The sequence below is a fragment of the Aphelocoma coerulescens genome, chromosome 2, assembly GCF_041296385.1.
Source record: "Aphelocoma coerulescens isolate FSJ_1873_10779 chromosome 2, UR_Acoe_1.0, whole genome shotgun sequence".
NCBI lineage: Eukaryota > Metazoa > Chordata > Aves > Passeriformes > Corvidae > Aphelocoma > Aphelocoma coerulescens.
In genome coordinates, this window is record NC_091015.1 from 68,373,847 (window position 1) to 68,393,499 (window position 19,653).

General features: G+C 40.9%; 1 protein-coding gene across 1 annotated transcript; it reads right to left on the reverse strand.

Annotated features, from left to right (window-relative positions):
* Nucleotides 1–1,281: 1,281 nt before the first annotated feature.
* IGFBP1 (insulin like growth factor binding protein 1) lies at nt 1,282–7,391 on the reverse strand. The gene is made up of 4 exons (XM_069007903.1): nt 6,956–7,391; nt 5,076–5,254; nt 3,355–3,483; nt 1,282–2,200 (listed from the first exon to the last, which is right to left on the reverse strand). Exons 1-4 carry the CDS (start codon nt 7,344–7,346, stop codon nt 2,069–2,071), a joined length of 831 nt encoding a protein of 276 aa, XP_068864004.1. The 5' UTR covers nt 7,347–7,391; the 3' UTR covers nt 1,282–2,068.
* Nucleotides 7,392–19,653: the final 12,262 nt, after the last annotated feature.

Sequence of the window (19,653 nt, forward strand, 5' to 3'; positions counted from 1 at the left end):
AAAACTTTACACAAGGTCTATGGGGTGAGAGAAGTCAGAGTGCTCTTAAGAGTGTGCTGTAGCTGAGAGACTGATTTCCTCTCTTCACCATTTTCCCATGGCAATGCCATGACAATTGTTCAGTGCTGAGTAGACTCCCTGAAAAGGGCTCCAAAATTATGCCCAAATTTGCTGCTTCTTCATTATTTTGATACAGCGATTGCCAAGCATTTGGAGATAGTGAATGTGGTGCTGTGACACAGTTTTAGCCAGGTCTCACAGTAACTCATTACAGGGATGTCTGTAATTAGTTACTTACAATACCAATACCAATACCAATACCAATACCAATACCAATACCAATACCAATACCAATACCAATACCAATACCATCAACGAATTTTTTGCAGTGCTTTCCTTGGAAAGATCTCAAAAGACTTCACAAAGGAGGTCAGTAGTATATCCATACTTTTAAATCTAGAGCAGTTTAATAGACCCCCATCAGATCGGCAGACATTGGCATGCAGATACAGCCAACACAGTCAGCAAGTGCAACATATGATGCCACAGAAATGTGACAGGGAGAGCAGAGGTCTACAGGCTTTGGCTTTGCAGTTTCTACAAGCTGCTTCCCTCTCCCATTTGAAATGCAAATCTTGTACCAACAAATGTCAGGAGGATTTTAGGCTTTCACTTCTGCCAGACTCTTAGAAAATGTTATCACTCTCCTCTCAGGCTGTTTTCATAGGAAGGATTGGTGCAGACTGTTTTCACCTGTGGGACTTACTCCCACATCAGTTTCTCCATGGACAAAATCAGCTTGAAGCTGCAATGGCAGTCACTTGCATTCTCTTTTTCTCTACAATCACTAAGTCAAAGGAACTTGTAGGGGAGGGAAATGGACCATATCCCAAGCCAAGAGTACCCTCTTCTCTGCTTTCAGAAAAAAGTGTAAGGCTGGTTTTTTTCCAGCCTCCTTTTTATAACCTCTGACGTTCTGTGCAGGAAATGGCTCTTTCTAGTCTTGATGTTATCTTTTAAGTGTACTAATACTTCTGCCTTGGGCTTTTGAGCGGAGAAAAGCATCCAGCTTTCCTATGCAGAAAATCATTTAATAACTTCCCTTGGAAGCTGCATGGCACAGCTGGGACTAGAGAGGACAGGACTATGGGAACAGGGCAGGGAGACCAAAAGAAGGAAACTCACTGAAGGAAAAAGGAGTGCAGAATTCAGGAGGCAGATTTGTAAGACTTTTGCCTGTTTTCCTGTTGAAGGGAAGCAAGCAGAAAACAAGAGACAAGGTCAGAGTAGAAGACTTTAATAGCTCATTTTAAATAATATGCCATTGTCAACATGTGAATGACTTACACCTGTCCAATGTGTTGCAGAATATCATATTATGTTTTGCCGTTTATCCAGTGCAAATGTTTAAAAAATAGATACAAATACTGTCCCATCAGGAACTTCAGTATATAATCTTTGTTTTTTAAGAAACAGCTTGGCATTGAAACAGAAGTGCAAAAGTAACATAATATGTACACAAAACAGGTTTTAAATAAGTTTCTAAGCATGCTTTCTACTAAAATCTATTTTTTAAAATTCAGTTTTATATCTAGAAATATGTAGTACAAAAATGCAAGTTTACAAGCCATTTTTCCCAATATCTATGCCATTTGAAGTCTTAAGTAGCAACATTCCTCCAACGTGATGCATACATTTAAGTGCAATAATATTAAGTATTTAAATATAAAGTTATGAAGTGTTTGAGAATATAAATTAGTAACAACACAGAGACAAAAATACATGCACTGCAAAATAAATAATTCATCAGCTTTACATTTGAGGATATATATAATATTATACAAACAAAATATACAAAATTACAGGATTTGATCTTGCAGTTGCTCATATTTGTCACTTAAACATCTAGGCAATCTCAGTGCAGTAAAAATGTTACTTTATGGGATTACTCATACACTAAAAATCAGGTGCAAAAGACTATTTTAGTGAAATGGCTCCTGACTGGAATGGCTCCTGACAAGAACAGGCCCCACAGAAAACCTGGTGTGAAAAACCTTGGTGTTTAGTTTTATTCTTGTGAGCTGAGATACTGTTGGCATTCTGGGTCTCCTTTAATTTCTGGAGATCCAGGAATTCTTCTACCATTTTTTGGATAGACACACCAGCATGCAGCAGATTCTCCATCCAGTAAAGTTTCACACTAGAATATTATTAGCAAAAAACCAAAACAAAACAAAATAAAACAACACAATAAGTAACTGTAAGATTACCTGTGAGGTACTGCAAGTAGAGGTGTTGGACAGAATTAGGATCAGAAGGTGGGGACCTGCCATGCACAGGCTTGTTTTGAATGCAGTGGTCTACAGAGCCTCTAAACAACACACTTAGTTAGGGAGCCAAGACCTAAGCTCAGCTATCACAAGAGCAACTTCAGATTTAAAACTGTCCAGTCTTTGGTAAACTGCAGTAGAAAACAGCAATATCTTCCAGTGCCAATGTGAGAAATGGAAGGATGGCAGAATATACAATCTGGTAGGGCGAGAGCAGTGACTGAATTGTCTGCCTCTTCACACAAGGAGACAAATAAGTTGGTATGTTTTGGGTTTTTTTTCTTGGGGAGGGGCTTAAACAGATTTCTATTTGTGCTTGATTAGGTCCCAGGTCACAGTGTGAGTCACACTGTGATGCTATCCCCAAAACCAAGGAGTCTTGGTGACACAGATTTATGCAGACATACTAAATTTGTGTGCATAACCTGTGGTTGCAGGGTGTGGCTTAAGGTTCAGAGCTTTAGTTCGTTCTGCAGATTACTCTCACTGTAACTTGCAACAGATTTTTTTGACAGTATAATAGAAATGAACAAATAACCTAATCCACAGGTGGCACAAATCAGTTTTTTTGTTTGGCTTTCAAAAGGTTAATTTTGCTCCAAAAAGTTTTCTTTCACTGCCTATGTAGGTTTTCCACTGCCTGTGAGCTGAGAGCCCACTTTTAAATAAGTGATTATTATATATTCAGTGGGCTTTGTCAGGTAGTATGGCAAATATTATGAATTAATGTTAACTGAAAGTATGCTAACAAATCAAGTGCATGGGAGCAGACAGGGTTAAAATATTTTGGAAGAGGCTTTGAGTGCACCTGTTCTGTAAAGGGAAAAGACTCCTGCCTCTATTGCTGACAGCTCCCAGCATGTGGATCACCTTGAAGAGAAGGACAAACCATCTGCTCTCACTACTAAGTATCCCTGTTTTCACAAACTTGTGAGTTTGGGAGCAGAGAGCTGTGAAAGGGTTGGCTGTATCAGGCTAGTTGCAGCAATGCTGGGAGCAGAGAAGGGGAAAAAGGCACACACACCTGTTTACTGTGGTAAAATCCATTCTTGTTGCAGTTGGGCAAGTAAAATTTGTAAATCTCCCCTCTGCTTCTCTGCTGAGCCTTCACCAATTTATACAGGGCTCTGTAGAGCTCCTTCTGACAAGGACCCTGCAAGAATACCATGCACAGGTAGTGAATACCAAAATCACAAGGAAATCAGCTACGCACAAGGTGATCAGAATATAGACAGTAAAAAGCTGAAAATACTTATTAGGCATAAAATCTACACCAGTATGTGTTTTTCTTGTTTCAGGAGCAAAGCCAGAAAACTCTGGTGTTGCATTCAGACCTTTGTTTTTAATTCTTTGAGGTATTTTCTGTCCTCATAAACATGGGGATTTTAGTCCTTAAATTGCCACACAAGGAAATTTAACCTGTACTAAGTAAACACATTACTGCTCAGAGGGTACAATCTAGCCTGTTATGGGGAGGTGGACATTAGAAGACTGGTATGTGAGATTGGCCAGGTTTTTCTGGGTTGCCATGGCCTTCTGCTGTGTTGATATATGGAGGATAGGTGCAAGACATATATAGATGGTGCAAGAACAAACATCTGAATGTTTGTTATCTTTTGCACAGGACAGAACCGTTGCCAAAGTAACATGGAGCTATTCTGTAGCTCTGGGACCAAACCCCAAAGTTCTTGGAACTGGGAATGAAGAACTGTTTGCAATATTCACTGTTTTCACAATTTGCTGTCTCTCTTTGTTTCAAAGTCACAATTTCTGTACTTCAACAGTACCTTGAATCAGTGCAAGAAAGGAAAAGTCACAGAAAAATATTTCTACTTTAGAGTGAAAATAAACATAGCCTCTGCTTTTGAAAGATCTTCCCTCATATAAGTTGTCACATTCCGGTCTGTGGGTTTATCTGTGGCTCTGAGTGAGAAAAGCAGAAGCCCTAAAATCAGAACTGAAGTTAACAGCGCATGTGCATAACAGTTCAAACTAAATCAGTGATTAAATCCTTTTCTGGATATGGAATGAGGCTTCCTAAGGTAGGGTGGTGCTTACTATATTTTCGCTTTTTCTTTACCATTTTTTTGCCTGCGACCATTACGAACCCAGACTTCTGTGCTGCCCGACTAACCCAGCTCCGTAATGCACAGGTGCTGCTGCCTGGGGCGGGTCTAAGCGTGGTTCTCTGGTGCCCTCCAGTGGAACAGAAACCTGCTTGCAAAGGCGCTACACCCCAACTACCTGCTGGGATTTTGCAGTGTCGAACACCACTATAATTGTTGAGCATTTTGTCTTTCTACATGAATGTACTTAAAAGTGTTTCCTTGTGATCAGAGAGAATCAAGTTTTGGTTTGAATTGGTGTTTCATCAATAACTACATGGAAGGACTCCCTTTTATTTCGCTGTGTGTCAGACCAGTGACAAATGCCTTTTCTTAACTAAAACAAAAAAGGAGTCCAAGAATTTAATATGGATTCCTGTAAATTAAGGGACCAGGTTATAATCTGATTGTAAATGTGGTGAAACATTCAGCCTCTGGATGAAGTCTGTGTAGGACATACCTGATGCACGCCTGTTATTATTGCTCCAGACATTTTGCCTGTTCCTCAAGCATCTGATGAGGACATTCCAAAAGTTGGTTTGCCAGCTACCCAAAATACTGACATCTCAATGTTGCTGCTAGAATTTTTTGCAAGGATCTACTGAAATCGTCTCTGAAAGGTTTCCAAAAATAACCCCACCTGCTCTTTCCATTTCTTGAGTTCAGATATTCTCTTTGTTTTCATGTTTTCATATGCAGTGATGGAATTCCAGGGGATGGATTTATCCTGGTCTATGGGAAACATCAACTGATAGTTCAGCAGCTGATCCTGTGTTATTTCAGTGCTTTCCAAAGGCATACCATCACCTTCAATAGAATCTGGAAATGAATGGTGAAATTTTGTGAAATTTCAGTGAAATTTTGTGTTTATTTCTCAAAGTTAAAAAGATGAAGAAAAAGATCAACCAAAAGAAAAAAAAATAAAGTAGCATCTAAGACAGATCCATTACAGTAGATCTTGTAGGAATAGATTACATGTGCAGCACAGCAAATTATACTTTGGTCACAAATTCATAGAAGGGCTCAGCAGATGTTCTCTAACAAGTTGGTTATTTTACGATCCATCAAAATTACTTGAACACCAAAGATGAAGCTGCAGCCAGTCTGTTAGAAATTAAAAAACCTTCTTGATCACAGTGGTTTGTAGAAACTTGGCTAAGTGAGAAAAGACTGAAGCTAAACTTGTAATGAATTTAGATTTTTATCAGTGTGATGTATTTCTGGTTTTATTCATGAGACCAACTGCTCCAGACCTCATCCCATGGTATCCTGTACTTTGTTCTTGCCTGACAAATAAGAAGGGGTAGCAATTCACAGGAGCCAGCAGTAGCTCATGCTGGCCTGCAGTAGACCAAATAGCAAAGGACTGGCAGAAAATATTTGGATCTGCCAGATCTGCCTGCTTGCCAGTTCCTAAATCAGCATGTGTGAACTGTTCCACTGAAAGCAACAGAAGCTCTTTGCAATTGCAGGTGACTCATCATAGGATAAAATTTGTATGTGTCTAAATTACTTGCTGGATCAAGGTTGTAAACGGGCAATGGACTAAAAAGCACCCTTTGAAAATATTAAACAAAAAATGGAGATGAGAAATTGAGGAGGGAAAGAAAAGAAGAAAGAAAGGAAAGAAGCAAGCAAGCAAGAAAACTCTGGAAAGAATCAAATCGAATACAGGTAGTTTAAATACTCAGTTTAGTCACTGGTCTCTCCCTTCCTCACCCCCTCAAGCACAAGAGAAACTCCACTTACATCTACTGATGGCTATTGTTATTTTGAGTCAACGATGATTATTTTTGTAATGCTACCAAGTCACCTTCATCATCAATTCATGGACATAGCAGTAATGATGATGAAAATAATAATAATAATCATAATAAATGGAAAGATAAAGAAATAACACTGAAGAAATTCCTGCCCATCATATAGTCTAAGATACTTGAGATGCATTTTTGCCTCAAGATAGTTTGACTAGCACTCCACTACTCCAGATACATTTTATTCCTGAAATGAAACCAGGCACAAAGCCCATTTAGTCTTTTCATTCTCTTTCATGGCTTCTAGAGAAGGACATAAGCAAAGCCTATAAAACATTTGTCCTACTGTAGCTACTGTTTAGTACTAAAGAAAAACTGTCTGCAGCCTCCCAGATACTTTATTCTGGTTATTCTGCATTGTCCCATCACTGTGCTTTAGGGTTTTCGTGCTCTCAAGACTGTAGCATACCAGCTTGCTGCTAACATCCTATGCCCGGCACCAGGATGCACCTCACCTCGAACAGGTCAGAGCACGTTTCCCTGGAAAGTGCATTCCAGCTTCCTTATTTTTCAAACTCCTGCCTAACTTCGCTCATTGTTCCCAGCCTCTGTCTCCCAGAGCCCGCAGTGCCGTTTCCAGCTGCGGTGCATTTCGCCTGCCAATGCCCCCGGCTGCCCTCGGCAGGGGCTATGCCACAGCGTCCGGCGCACAGCTCCCGACACGGCCCGTCCGGCGGCGCGGAGCGGGGGCGCGATGGCGCGGTACCTGCTGGCTCTTCTGTGCGCATCCCTCCGACCTCGCTGGCGGGCAAGCACGTCCCGTGCCCCTGGATGAGGGAGGAGAGGGGCCGGGGCTCCCCGGCGGGGACGTGGCAGCGGAGCCCCAGGCGGCAGCGGGCGGTGTAGACCCCACAGGGCTGCCCCGGCCCGAGGGCGCAGGTCTGGCAGCAGCCGCAGCCGGGCTGCCGGGCAGCCTCCAGGCAGTCGGGCGCGACGGGCGGGCACAGAGCGAGCCTCTCCGGGGTGCATGGGGCGCAGAGCACGGGCTGCGCTCCGCGGGCGAGGCGGGCGCACGGCAGCGCCGGCAGCATCAGCAGCATCGGCAGCAGCAGCGCGGGGAGCCAGCCGTGGCACAGCGCGCACCGCGGGCCACTCATGCCGCTGAGCAGGGGTCGGGGGAGGGCAGCTCGGCGGCCTGGGGAGCAGGAGGCACTTTACATACATTCCGCTTGCCCGGGCCATTTATACACTGCTTTGCCTGGGTATTAATCTTTAACCCCGAGTTAACTATTATCTGAACAGGAGGGCCGGAGAAGCATCATTTCACTGGCAGTTCAAGTCCCTGGTCACTCTACCCCTCCTCTTTCACTTTCCCCCTTTATCTATTTTCTTTCCTCCAGACATGCAGGAATGCTTTTATTCCCTCACTCCCACCTCTTTGCTCTAACACAGTTAACAAGGAAAAATGTGGTGGGGGCTGGAGGTGAAATTGGAGGAGGGGAATGGATGAACGGGGGCTATTCCCTCCCCTTTTCCCTGTCACAAATGTCTCCTGTTCTTGACATTTCCTAAAAATGTAAAAGTTCAAAAAACGAGGGCGGGGGAGAGAGGAGGGAAATCCCATTGAAACTGAAACAACTGAATTCATATTTCCAGAGCAAAAAAAAATACAAAACCCCTTGTTTAATTTTCGTCATGTGGCTGGAGCTTAGAAGTACACTGACATGCCAAAGAGGAGGCCTCAAGGGTAATAAAGCCATCAGGATCTTGTAACTACTGCACACATGCACGTACGAGTCCTTATATTAACCTCTGGGAGGGGCTGTGCAGCTGAAGCAGGATCTCCTGTGCCTGGGCTCAGTTTTGCTACTGCTTCTGGGATGAGAGCAGGATCAGTCCTCAAAACACACACTTCAGGGAAACCAGTATTTGTCAAACAGTCCAAAAATAAATGAGATACCTGTCTGTCCTTTTAACACTCTCCATCTCCTCCCGTATCACCTAGGGGAGGTGTAGGTGGGAAATCTTTCCTTTTCTCCTTTGCCTGCAACAGCTGCCACTCCAGTAAGAGAAAAAGTACTCAGACTTCACTGTGCTGAACAGATCATTTTATTCTGGTATGCACAGTATGTACCAAGCTTGAAATAGCACATTCCACTGCAAAGTCATCTAATGCAGCATGATTTTTCATTTAGTTGTTTCTTTGGTTCTTTTTACATTTATTTATCTTCTTTTGTAAATACATCATTTATGGGAAAGAAAGTGAAGCAGAACTGCAGAGCATGTTTAATGTTATTCACTCTGTTTTCTGATATTGATGCTAAAGGTTTTATTTACAATATAGTGATCTTTTACCCCTCATATCATAAGTCAGTTCTCAAAAGCATTCTCATTGATTACAGACTTGACACATTTTCACTTTACTTTTTTTTTTTAAAAATTCAGATAGTTTTGGGGATCCCTATCTAGATACACCAAAGTTGAAACTCATTAGTATTTTTAAGTACTTTAAAGAAATCTGATTTTACAGATTTTAAAACAATTCTCTGGACTTCGCATGTCTGGGAGTAAAATTTAGCTGAAAATTTAGGGCACAACAATTTCTACAGAACATTGCAATTAGACTTTTCAAGCTCTTTCCCCCCTTTAATTTCTACTTTTTCTTGTACATCGGTCTTAGAAAACTACGACTCTCTTACCATTCAAAATGAAGTAAAAAATATACAGAAATATGTCTGTTTCCTCTCCCAAAGAGAAAAAGGAAACAATGCAAAACAAAGTCCCATTCATGGCGAAACATGAAAAAGAATTACGAATGGAAAGTAGACCAAGTTTTAAAAATGACAAAGACTCAAAGAACGCATATGCATTTGTATATGTGTATGCATGTATTCCTTCAGTTATCTATTTATGGATTTTGCTGTTTAGACAGCTTTTTATGAGCAGAATTGAGGATCATTGACTGACTGCTTAACATAAGCTACTTGCCTCTCAAATTGCTCTAGACTGCCACTGTCCTGCCTGCAGTTTTTTTGTCTAAGAAAACTGAGGTGAACTGAGAGTAAATATCTTTTGGTGATAAATGTAAAATTATTTTTAAAAAGGTTTTTTTAATGCATCACTATTACAGCTGGTGATGGGGTCCGAGGCTGTGACCCAGGAAGAGATGACTGGTCCGGGGAGATGGTCCCGAAAGGAATCGCCTTGCCGAGGTCCGGTGTCTTCCTCTCAGCTGCTGGCAGAGGGGCCCTTGCAGAAGCTGTCAGCTCTTTAGTGATTGTCAGCTCGTGATTCCAGCTCAGCTCTGCAGGGCACCTCCAGGCCAAGCCAGACCAGAGAGAGACAAGAGACTCGTGTGGCTGGTTCCGCACAGAGGTAGCTTTATTGTTGGTCCCCTCTGGCGAAGGGAAGCTAGGGATGAGATTTTCCCTCCCTCCCACAGAGCCAGGGGGCTTCCTTTTATAGGGATACAGGTGATCAGTGGGGGACCAGTGGGTTACAGAGGGTCTGGGACAGACCAATGGGTTACAGAAAGATCAGCATAGTGTCTTCCAAAGGATTGTGGGTCCACCTTTCCTCGACATGACCCAAAGGAGTGGTTGCCTTTCCAGGGAGTCCTGCTGGGCGATTGTGAAATCTCTTGTCTCAGCAGAGATCCCTCCAGGGCAAGGGCTGGGCATACCCCACACATCACCATCATTTTTAAGCAACCAGATAGAGACACTTAATGCAAGAACAACGTGCTTGTATAATGTACAGGCCTACATAACAAAACTTCCATTAGTTTAAAAAAAATCTCATTCTTCCCATGCACCATCATGTTTTCAGGTCTTTGGCAAGTTTTTCTTTCCTGTCAGGCAGCTGGCAGTATCTGAACTGCTCAGGCAATTCCTAACAACTTGCAGCCTTTTAGAAGTCAGATCTTTTCAGTCTACCCAGTAAGATAAACAAAAGATAAACAACACTCCTCCCCATAGATTATAAAACATTTTGAAAGTGGTTTTAGTTTTTTTCCTTTATAGTTCCAGGTCAACTTGAAATGGTGGCCCAGCCCTTTTTTTCCTTGCTATCTTTTGTGAATTCAAATTGAGGAAACCTAGAAGTCTGCTAAAGCAGACTTTGTGAGATGTTCTTCAGTACAAAAGGTAGACCCATAAAAAATCAGTCCCTTCATATTTAATTTATGTAAATGTAATGAACATGTGTTAGAACAGATTATGATAACTTAGGGCAGTATCAATCAACCAGGCAATGCTTTTATATAGGCCATGGGACATCAACGAAGTGAAAGTAGTGTATATGTTTATGTAGACTCTGTTTGATGTAATACTACAACTCATCTACCAATCCTCATCTCTGACCCTGACATTGTTTTAAAGAACACAAACAGATAAGAGTCAGGAGGTTAAAAACATTCATGATGTAAAGTTGTGTTTACTAAAGACTTTTGACGGTAATTTTTTGGTGTTCCAACTGTTGACTCCTAATTTGAACCACTTTTCAAAAGACACCACATGAATCCTAGGCAAGGGTTACTTTTTCTGCAAGATTTTCCCATTGGTTTCTCAATAATTCTTAGTCAATGACCTCACTTTGAATGATAAATAAAGTTTGGTATTTTTAAATTCTTCTTCTTTAAAGTCATATGGAGGGATTAATAGAATGTAACGTTTTGTATACATTTGGGTACAAGTGATCTTTATCCACTAATTACCAAAAATGCAAGTGACTTGCCAAATAATTTTCTACTGGGACTGCTTCTCTGGATATGTTTTAAAAAAACCCCAAATAACCAGTGGCATAGCCTCAGTATCTTTTTTTAGGTAAGAAAATAATTCTGAATTTTAAGCTTAATATCCAAAACCACTATGATGCATGAACACACACACACACACCGCATGCACACGGCATCAAGTATATGAAGAGAAACAGCTGTGATAGAAATAAAAAAAACCTTTAGTTTCTTCTCTGCATTTATTCCATATCAAAAAAATGCTTTATTTCAGGTGTGTGGATTATTGGGAATGTTAGTCAACTGATTGTACTTAGGTTATTAATGAATCATTTGATTCACACAATTGTTGAGAGTTGTCACTTTGTGGCAGTGACATGTAAGCCATTTAGTATTATTTATGTATTCTGGTTGGAGAGGTATGACTTTTAGAATTAAATTCTGGATGCAGAGAAGATGTTCCAAGTTTGTGTTGCTCTAACTTTTGGATGCAGACTGACTTTTGCTATTTTCCCCCAGCAATTAATTTTGCTAAAATGTGGAAAATAGTTTATGAATACCTAAAACTTAATCTGCAGAAAGTCTAGTGAGAGGCTGTCTCATGGCAAGTCTAGCAAGGGAAGGCTTCTATGGACTTTCTGCATTAAATCATGGGTCATGAAAAAAACAGAGAAAAAAGTCGTTTATATCCTTGGTGGCACCCAAAGTGTCTGGGCACTGAGCAAAACACCTTGTTTGCAATGTTGTGCATACATAGACCAGCCGGAAAACTATTTTCTACAAACTGTTGCACTCTTCTGGAAAGAGAGGTTAAAGTCCTTTAGCCATCCTTCCATGGGGCGGCTGCTCTCTCAGTTTGCCTAGCTGGAGAAATAATACAGAAACCCTTTGACTTACTGTGGTATGACAAAGCTGAAAGCATGTTGTGGAGTATGAGTTCCTGTGTGGACAGTTAATATAAAAAACTTTTACTTCACGGCTTCTGCTGTAGTCAGCATTACTAAACCCAGGTAGGGGTATTTCTGTGATAAACCATAGAAATAAAGGCTATTCAGTGCCTACCACAGTGAGCTATAGCTTAGAAGGGACTTTGAAAAATGTAAATTACCCCCTTAGTGCTGGCTCCAGGCATCTAAACCAGGATAAGCTGTTTAAATCTCTTTGTATTCTTCAGCCACTGTGTCTCTCAGAGCCCAGAAACAGAAAAGAACACCACTAACCATGTGATATGCCCTTTACTGCAGTCCCTGAGGGCTGTAGACACTGATGGAGTGAGACTCCAGTGCTCACCACCATTAGGTTTACTTGCTGAAGTTGTTGCTATCTCATGCTGATAAAGGAAAAGGCAAATTCCCCAGAGATTTAATCTGAAAGCAATTTAAACATAATAGGACTTTCAAATACATATTAAAGCATCTCATGTGAAGTTTGAGACAGTAACAAAAGATTACCACTTACTTTAATGTCTGGGTCTGTCACATGGGTTAAATGCCAGGATTCACATGAAGCTCCCCTTTCTCCCTGAACTAATAACAATAATACATGACTTTCTAGGCACAAGCATTTCCACATGTAGTAGGGAGAAGAGTAGGCAGTTCTAACAGAAAAAGGGTGATCCAGACCCAGACCAGGGCCTTCATAATCACAACCAGTTGCAAAAATTAGAGGAAAAGTGCCCGGAGGACAACAGCCAGCAAAAATTCATTTATATTGGATTCTACCTTATTAAGTGCAACAGCAGATATTCTCTTTGACAGTAGATAGACTGGATGTTGAAAGAAACTTACTGCTAACCCAAAACTGGAGGAGCTCCTGATGTTTCAAATTCCTGATCTTTTCTGGTGAGGTTTTATGGAGATTTTTAACCTCCATGCATGTATTTGGCTCTTAATACTTGAACCTAAAGTGCCATTCATTCATCTTTTTATCTTTTTAAAATGCTAATAAAAATAGGAATAGTCATAGGATCCAGACCAGAGTAAGTCAAGAGGTCTGTTTTCTCTGGTCATCTGTCCCATAAGTGGAAAGCCAAAGCTGGGGTACAAACATGCCAGAACTGTGCTTGCTACATGAACAGGGCCTGGGCTGCAGGCAGAGCAGAAGACAGCAGTCTGGAATTCTTAGCAAGAGAACAAGAGGGTTGTTACTGACAGCAAAGTAATAAATGCTGATAAAACAGGAGGACACATTTCTCTCTATCAATTAAAACTCTTTTTCACATTTAGGTTATTCAATTTGCACTGGTTCTTACAAAAATAAAAGTTTGCCCAGCTGCTTCTGTCAGGAAATCTGTCCTTGCCTTTTGTCCTGGGGCATTTCTGATTTCAGCAGTATTATTTGTATTAATAATAATTATTATTATATTGTTGACAGTAATACCAAGAGTACTTTTTTCAGGTTTCAGAGCCTCTACTCTTTTCTCAGAGGTCAAGACACTGGACTCTGGGACTTCAGTCAGTTCTAGAAAGCCTGAGGTTTGCACAGAGAGCTGAAACCAGGTAAGCTGCTGCTGAGAATCAGGTTTGCCTGAGCTTTAGTGTCTGATAGTGTAGTGGTTTGACACTGGCCAAATGCCAGACACTCACGAAAGTTGCTCAGAGGAAAGAAAAAATTAACAAAGGGTTCATGAATTGAGATAACACTCCAAGGGCAAAACAGGCTTGACTTAGATGTATAAAGTGAATTTATTACTAACAAAATCAGAGGAGGATAACAAGAAGTAAAATAAGCCCATAAAAACATCTTTTCTTCCCCCAGCCCCTCCCTCCTTCCCACTGACAGTACAGGGAGACAGGGCATGGGGGTTTGGTCGGTTTGGCACCTGAGATCTGCTGCTGCTGCTCAGGGAGAGGAGTCCTTTCCCTGTGAGACCATGGGGTCCCTCCCATGGGAGACAGTTCTCTGTGAACTTCTCCAACGTGGCTCCAATCTCACAAGCAGCAGTCCCCCCAAAACTGCTGCAATGTGAGTCCCTCTCATGGTCAAACAGTCCTCCCAAAACTGCTGTGCCGTGGGTCACTCTTCACAGGATGCAGTCCTCCAAGGACAGGCTGCTCCAGCCTGGAAGCAGGGGCCCCCTCTCTCCACTGGGTCTTCCACTGGGTCTTCCACTGGATCACAGCCTCCTCCAGGCATCCACACACTCCAGTGTGAGCACCTCCTCCACAAGCTGCGGGTGGATCTCTGCATCCCCCATTGCCTGCAGAGGAGTCTCAACTCCGGCTCCTGGAGCACCTCCTCCCCATCCTTCTTCATTGACTTTGGTGTCCCCGTGTTGTTTCTCTCACATGTTCTCACGTCCTCCTCTTCTTTAGCTGGAATTAAAACTGTGTCCCTTTGTTTTGATTTTCTTCTTAAATATGTTATCACAGAGGTGTTACCAGCCTCTCTAATTGGCCCAGCTTTGGCCAGTGGCATGTCCATCTTCAGAGCCATCAGGGATTGGCTCTGTCAGACGTGGTGGAAGCTTCTAGCAGCTTCTCACAGAAACCACCTCTGTGACACCCCCGCTATCAAAAACCAGGCTGTGTAAAACCAACACAGATAGTTATCAAGTGGGAAAGCTTTTGATACTCACTGCTGCCTTAACCTAAAAGCATCTAGTATTTCAAATTCTTTGCAGGGGATCCACAGTGAGCTATAGAGAAGTTCACACTGTCCAGAGGATCAAAAATTCTCTGAAGAAGTTAGACTCTGCTTGGGAACCCTGAACTTTTTGGTGTGAGTGGGGCAGACCTTACTTTCTGTGGGAAGAGGTAGGAGAACAGCATAAAGACAAAGTAAGTGTGTGGCACAACACCCTCAGTTAGACGGGTCACCCTATGTGATACCTACTCTTTACTGAATACAACTCAACAAGCATTTTACAGAAAACTGAAGCTTCCAGCTGTACTGGTCAGCAGTTTTAGGGCTCCTTGAAGGACAACTAGAGATGTGAAGGGGTTAATGCAACTTGTTATTATATCAAAATCACACTGGAGATAAGATTGAATGTCGCATGAATATTTGCCTACCTACTGTATAAATAGTCTCTGCCATCAAACACAAAGATCATGCAGAGTTGCTGGATTAAAAAAAAAATCAATTTAATTAATGAGAATGAAACAAAGCAAAAAGCTAAGATTAGACTGTTAAAGCATGTTGTTACAGATGAAAGCAGAGTACCTCTCTTTACAAATAAGATTTGACTACCTGTGGTAAATCACTGTGATTTTGCCTTCCATAACAAAGTCACATGGAAGAGAATGAAACTTCTAGTGACCCATAGCTTGGTGATGATGGAGCAGTTGCAAAAACTAAGATAGACACAGAGAGGAATTATTATATGTGTCAAAAGATTTTCTCTTGAGAAATCTGATTAATCAAGCTGTTTTAGAAATGCTTATATGGATAACTGTAAAAGTAGGACTTAAATTTTATTTTTGTTGCTGCTGTTATTACAATCAATGACTGGGTGACCATGAAATGGTCAACATAAAAATAAACAACCCCCTCAGCACCTCCTTCTTTATAATGTTATTTTCTACATTTTCATGTATAGTACATTTCCGCTATGATTTGATATTTTTCTCAAAGATACCCATCTTGTGAAAAAACCTGTTTTACAGATTTATTAAGTATATGCAAAAAAAGGACACGTTTTAAAATATGAAGTTCAAGATTTATTTTCTTTTAACTCACTGATTTTGATTTCTCAGAAATTGTAATAGCCAACAGACATTTTAGGTGTCGTAAGTCTGCTATAGTGTTTTTGCTTCTCTTATTCATCTCTTCTCCAAATATGGTCATCATAGACTTCTCATTTTGCTGGTCTTACACAAGGAATTTGCTCTGTGATTTGTTTTCTTTAATCAATTTTTATCGTCGCCCAGCTGTGGCCAAAAAACCCATCTGCTACTGAATATACTAGTAAAGGTCAGGATACACTGTTGATTTGCATGCTTGCATCATAACCTTTGTGGTATAATTGCCAGTCCTACAGTCTTAGTGAACTTTTTCTCAGCTACCCAGAGGAATTCAGGATGCCGTACTTCTTTTCCACCATTCCAGTTCCACCCCTTCTTTCTTCCTTCTAGCACAGTTATAATTTTAACACATATCCACATTAGCATGTGTTGCAAATAAATCTTTTGATTACAATTGCAAGCCTTCCATCTAATTGCAATGTCTTCCCTCTCATGGTGGCAAAGCTTCTTGCTGTTGCTGAGCTATGGTTTGTGCAGGTTTTGGGGCTTTGTGTGGCTTTTTTCTTTGAGAGGAGTAACAAACACTAAAACATCCATGACCTTTGTTTGAATACTCTCACACAACACCAATTTGATTTAAAGTGCATGCCGTATGATGCAATGAATTGCTTGTGCTCTCTTGGCTGAGAAGTATACTTTGAAACTGATTTTACCTGGGCATCTTATAGGTGCTATTTTTTTGGATTCAGTTCCTTTCCGAGTAAATTTGTTAGCAATCCTGCACATACTTTCTTTCCTGTATTTGAATTCACGTCAGCTTTCCATACTATAAAATGGAAATATTCCATTTCTTGGAAGAGAACCATCTTTTCCCCTATCATTGCTGGCACTTCCTCTTTAGGAGAAGATCTAAGCTTTAGGAGGGTTATGGTATCTGCTTGTAGAAGAAGGTCACTACAAGGGACAAACCTGCAATAATATGAAGAGATGAAAGCAGAAGACAGTTATAGTAGGACATGTAGAGCAAGGAAAGGCCAAAAGTATGAAGTAGAGGACAACAAAAGGGATCAAAATGGCAGCAACAGTAAGAAGCAGAAAAGATATGGAGGATATTTTTCCTCTTTCCATTTCTGCTATAAAAATGAAGAAAACCAGGGAAAAAAAACCTCCCACAAACCTGCCAAGAAATAAAAAAAACACAGATGGAGGACAGTGAATGACAGAACAATTATGCAAGTTCAATCTTACTTTTAATAAAAGCTTAGGCAAAGTGGAGCTACTTTGACAGGTAACACTTAAAAGCACTGACTTCATAGTAAGCCTAGAGACAATGGTTACTGCCTCGTGAGTTAGGACATTTGGTTTCAAGCTCCTATCTCAGGTGAGTAGGGGATTTGAAATGCAGTCTGTACTTCCCAGAGTTTTATACTGTGGACTGCTGGAATTAAAATCAGATCGATATAACTCTTATCTCACTGCTGTCTGCTGCCCATCTGCATGCACATGTACCATTTCAGGTTGGAGGGGTGGGGCTGTTGTGAGTGCTGTGAAGCCACATGTATGAGTAGACCCAAGAGACTGGCAACTGTCAAGCTCTACAGGATTTGCGTGCCTATTGGGACTGACTGCACTGTTAAGCACCATTTAATTGCATAGGAGCATTAGGTACCTACACAGTAGCACAAAAGCCTGAGCAAGATTTGGGCAGGGTGAGGGTGGGCAGCTCAGGTCTACAAACTAAAGGAGGTGGTAAGAGCTCTGCCTAGTTCAAGTTTTTGGCAACATTTGAAAATGTTACCCAATTGCTTCAACTGGTCTAACTTTTCTAGGTGCTGCTAGGCTCAGTGTTTGTTCATTTTTTTCTTGTAAGTTGAAAATATTGAGGAATGAGCTATTTTAATAGGCATGGTGGAGTGCATCAGCAGATGGAGCTAAGGGAGACTTTTGTGCTTGTACGTCTTATAGGTCAGTGACACTGTTGTGTGATTTATTACTAAGGGTCTTGTCCATAGCAGGAATGTAATGATGTTGTAACTCAGAGGAAAAAAAATATCTGTTTTTGTTTAAAAGTTTTCCACTTTTCCTGGTTATTCTAAAATTGTTCAGCTGTGATCAGCAAAGGAAGGACTTAGTTTCCATTTGTGTGTTACATAAATTTGACATATGTTAAATATATGTGCTAAGCATTTTTCAAAGTGGCCTCCTACAGAAGTACTGCAGCTGGGCAGAGCACTCCCAGTGCTGTCAACAGGAGTATTAGCATTGCTTCAGTGGGAACAAGGCTGAGCTCATAAATCCAGGGTGAAGACATTTCTGTCTCTTCCCTCTGTTCTTGGTAATGTTTTTGTTCTCTCCCTCCAACATCATGCTTAGTCACCATCAGCAGGTAGGTTGTGTAATATCTATTCAGGGACAAGTGTACTGAAAACAGTTCCATAGGTCAAGGTCATAGCTTCACTCCAAAACAAAAAATACTGCCCTAAAAGAACATTCTCAATGGGAAGGCTGTTCTGAACTTACAAATGGGTCCATGTTGCATTTGAAAGTCAGAACAACACCAAGGCTCAAGAGCATGTTGCAACTCTGATTCGCATTCATTCGTGCAGGGAAAGGGCTTTTTATTTTACAGAACAGGACGTCTTGGGAATTATCTTTTCATAAGGATCTGGTGTCTGTAGTCCCCAACCTATTTCAGCCTCAGCACCCGAAATCCATCCTTAAGGTCTCTAATAATTAGAAAGACTTCTTTTTTAGAGGTGTTGGACTCTACAGCTCCCTTTAAGAATTCTTTTTTTCCACACCATAATATTTTACTATAAATATTCATAAGGGAACTTTGTGCATGAAGAGAAGCACTAACAAAAAAGTAATTTGCCATTGTTGCCACTAGAGGATTAAACAAGAGTGAAACTGCATACTACTAGTGCTCCTCCCAAAGGCTATTCCTTTCAAAGTATGCATACATAGTATAACACAAAACTAACTGTATCATTTAAACTTAAAAATTTAATTCCAGTAGACTTGTGAGTCTACTGGAGAAATGAAAGGAAGTTGAAGCTCTGTAAACAAAAGGAATACTAGTTTTTTTGTGGTTGTTTTTTAAATTTATTTTTGCCCTATGGATATGCTTACACATGAAGTATAATAATAGCAGCTTAGTTTTGTGCATGCAATTTGATACATATAGTTTCACATTTTCTAACATCCTGATTTTATAAATTAGAGACAAACCTTTCTTTGGGAACACCTTTCACTAAGGTCTGTACTATAGAGGCCTGGTTGAAGTCCCTTGGGATTGTTACATGCAATTAACTGTTGATACTGTGGTTGTAGAATGTCAAGACAGATGTTGAAAAACTGCTGAAGAACCAGTTGATTGTATTAATATTTTCATTAAATACTATAAGCAGTTTTATAACTTTTGCAAACTCATGAACACCTAAATTATTCCAAAACAAATGCTATAGAGTCTTTCGTGTTTAACCATTCGAGAGAGAAAATAGAAGTAGTTTTCAAAATCATGAGACCCCTTGGTTTTTTGCATCTGTCTGCCTGATATAGCTTGAAAACTTGGAAAGACCCAAAGTCAGTTCTGTGTTACCTCTCATTACAGTTTGTTTTCCTTCACCGAGGAAAGTCTTTGTGATTTTATTGACACCAACTCTTTCCATGAACCTGACAGGGTGGCACCTTGCTCCCTGAAAGACTTTCCCATCATTTACTGTGCTCTGAATTTCAGAAGTTTTGCACTGCACTTGGAATGAAGCCAAAGATGTCTTATATGTTAAGTAGCCATAGTCCCTGGATCCCTTTTGCATATAATGTAGCCCAAAGCAGGGCCTTAGAAGGAATTTTGTAGCAACTACACCCCTGGCCTCCTAATGTCTGGAACTTGTCCCACATGACCTTCCCACTTGGCCTAGCATCATGGAGGGCATCAGCCTAAGTAGACAAAGGCACTTTGGGGTATGACAACAGAGTCTGAGTTTTGGCAGAAGACCAGTGTCAGATATCAGAGGGTATCAGATGGGCAAGGAATCCAGCAGT

What these genes read in the sequence shown, in the direction of transcription:
- IGFBP1 (XM_069007903.1), bottom strand. Translation starts at nt 7,346, where the DNA reads ATGAGTGGCCCGCGGTGCGCGCTGTGCCACGGCTGGCTCCCCGCGCTG. An exon ending in TCAAGAAATGGAAAGAGCAG is followed by an intron (nt 3,484 to 5,075) that starts GTGGGGTTATTT and finishes GTATTCTTGCAG; the next exon opens with GGTCCTTGTCAGAAGGAGCT. An exon ending in GATTTTACCACAGTAAACAG is followed by an intron (nt 2,201 to 3,354) that starts GTGTGTGTGCCT and finishes ATAATATTCTAG; the next exon opens with TGTGAAACTTTACTGGATGG.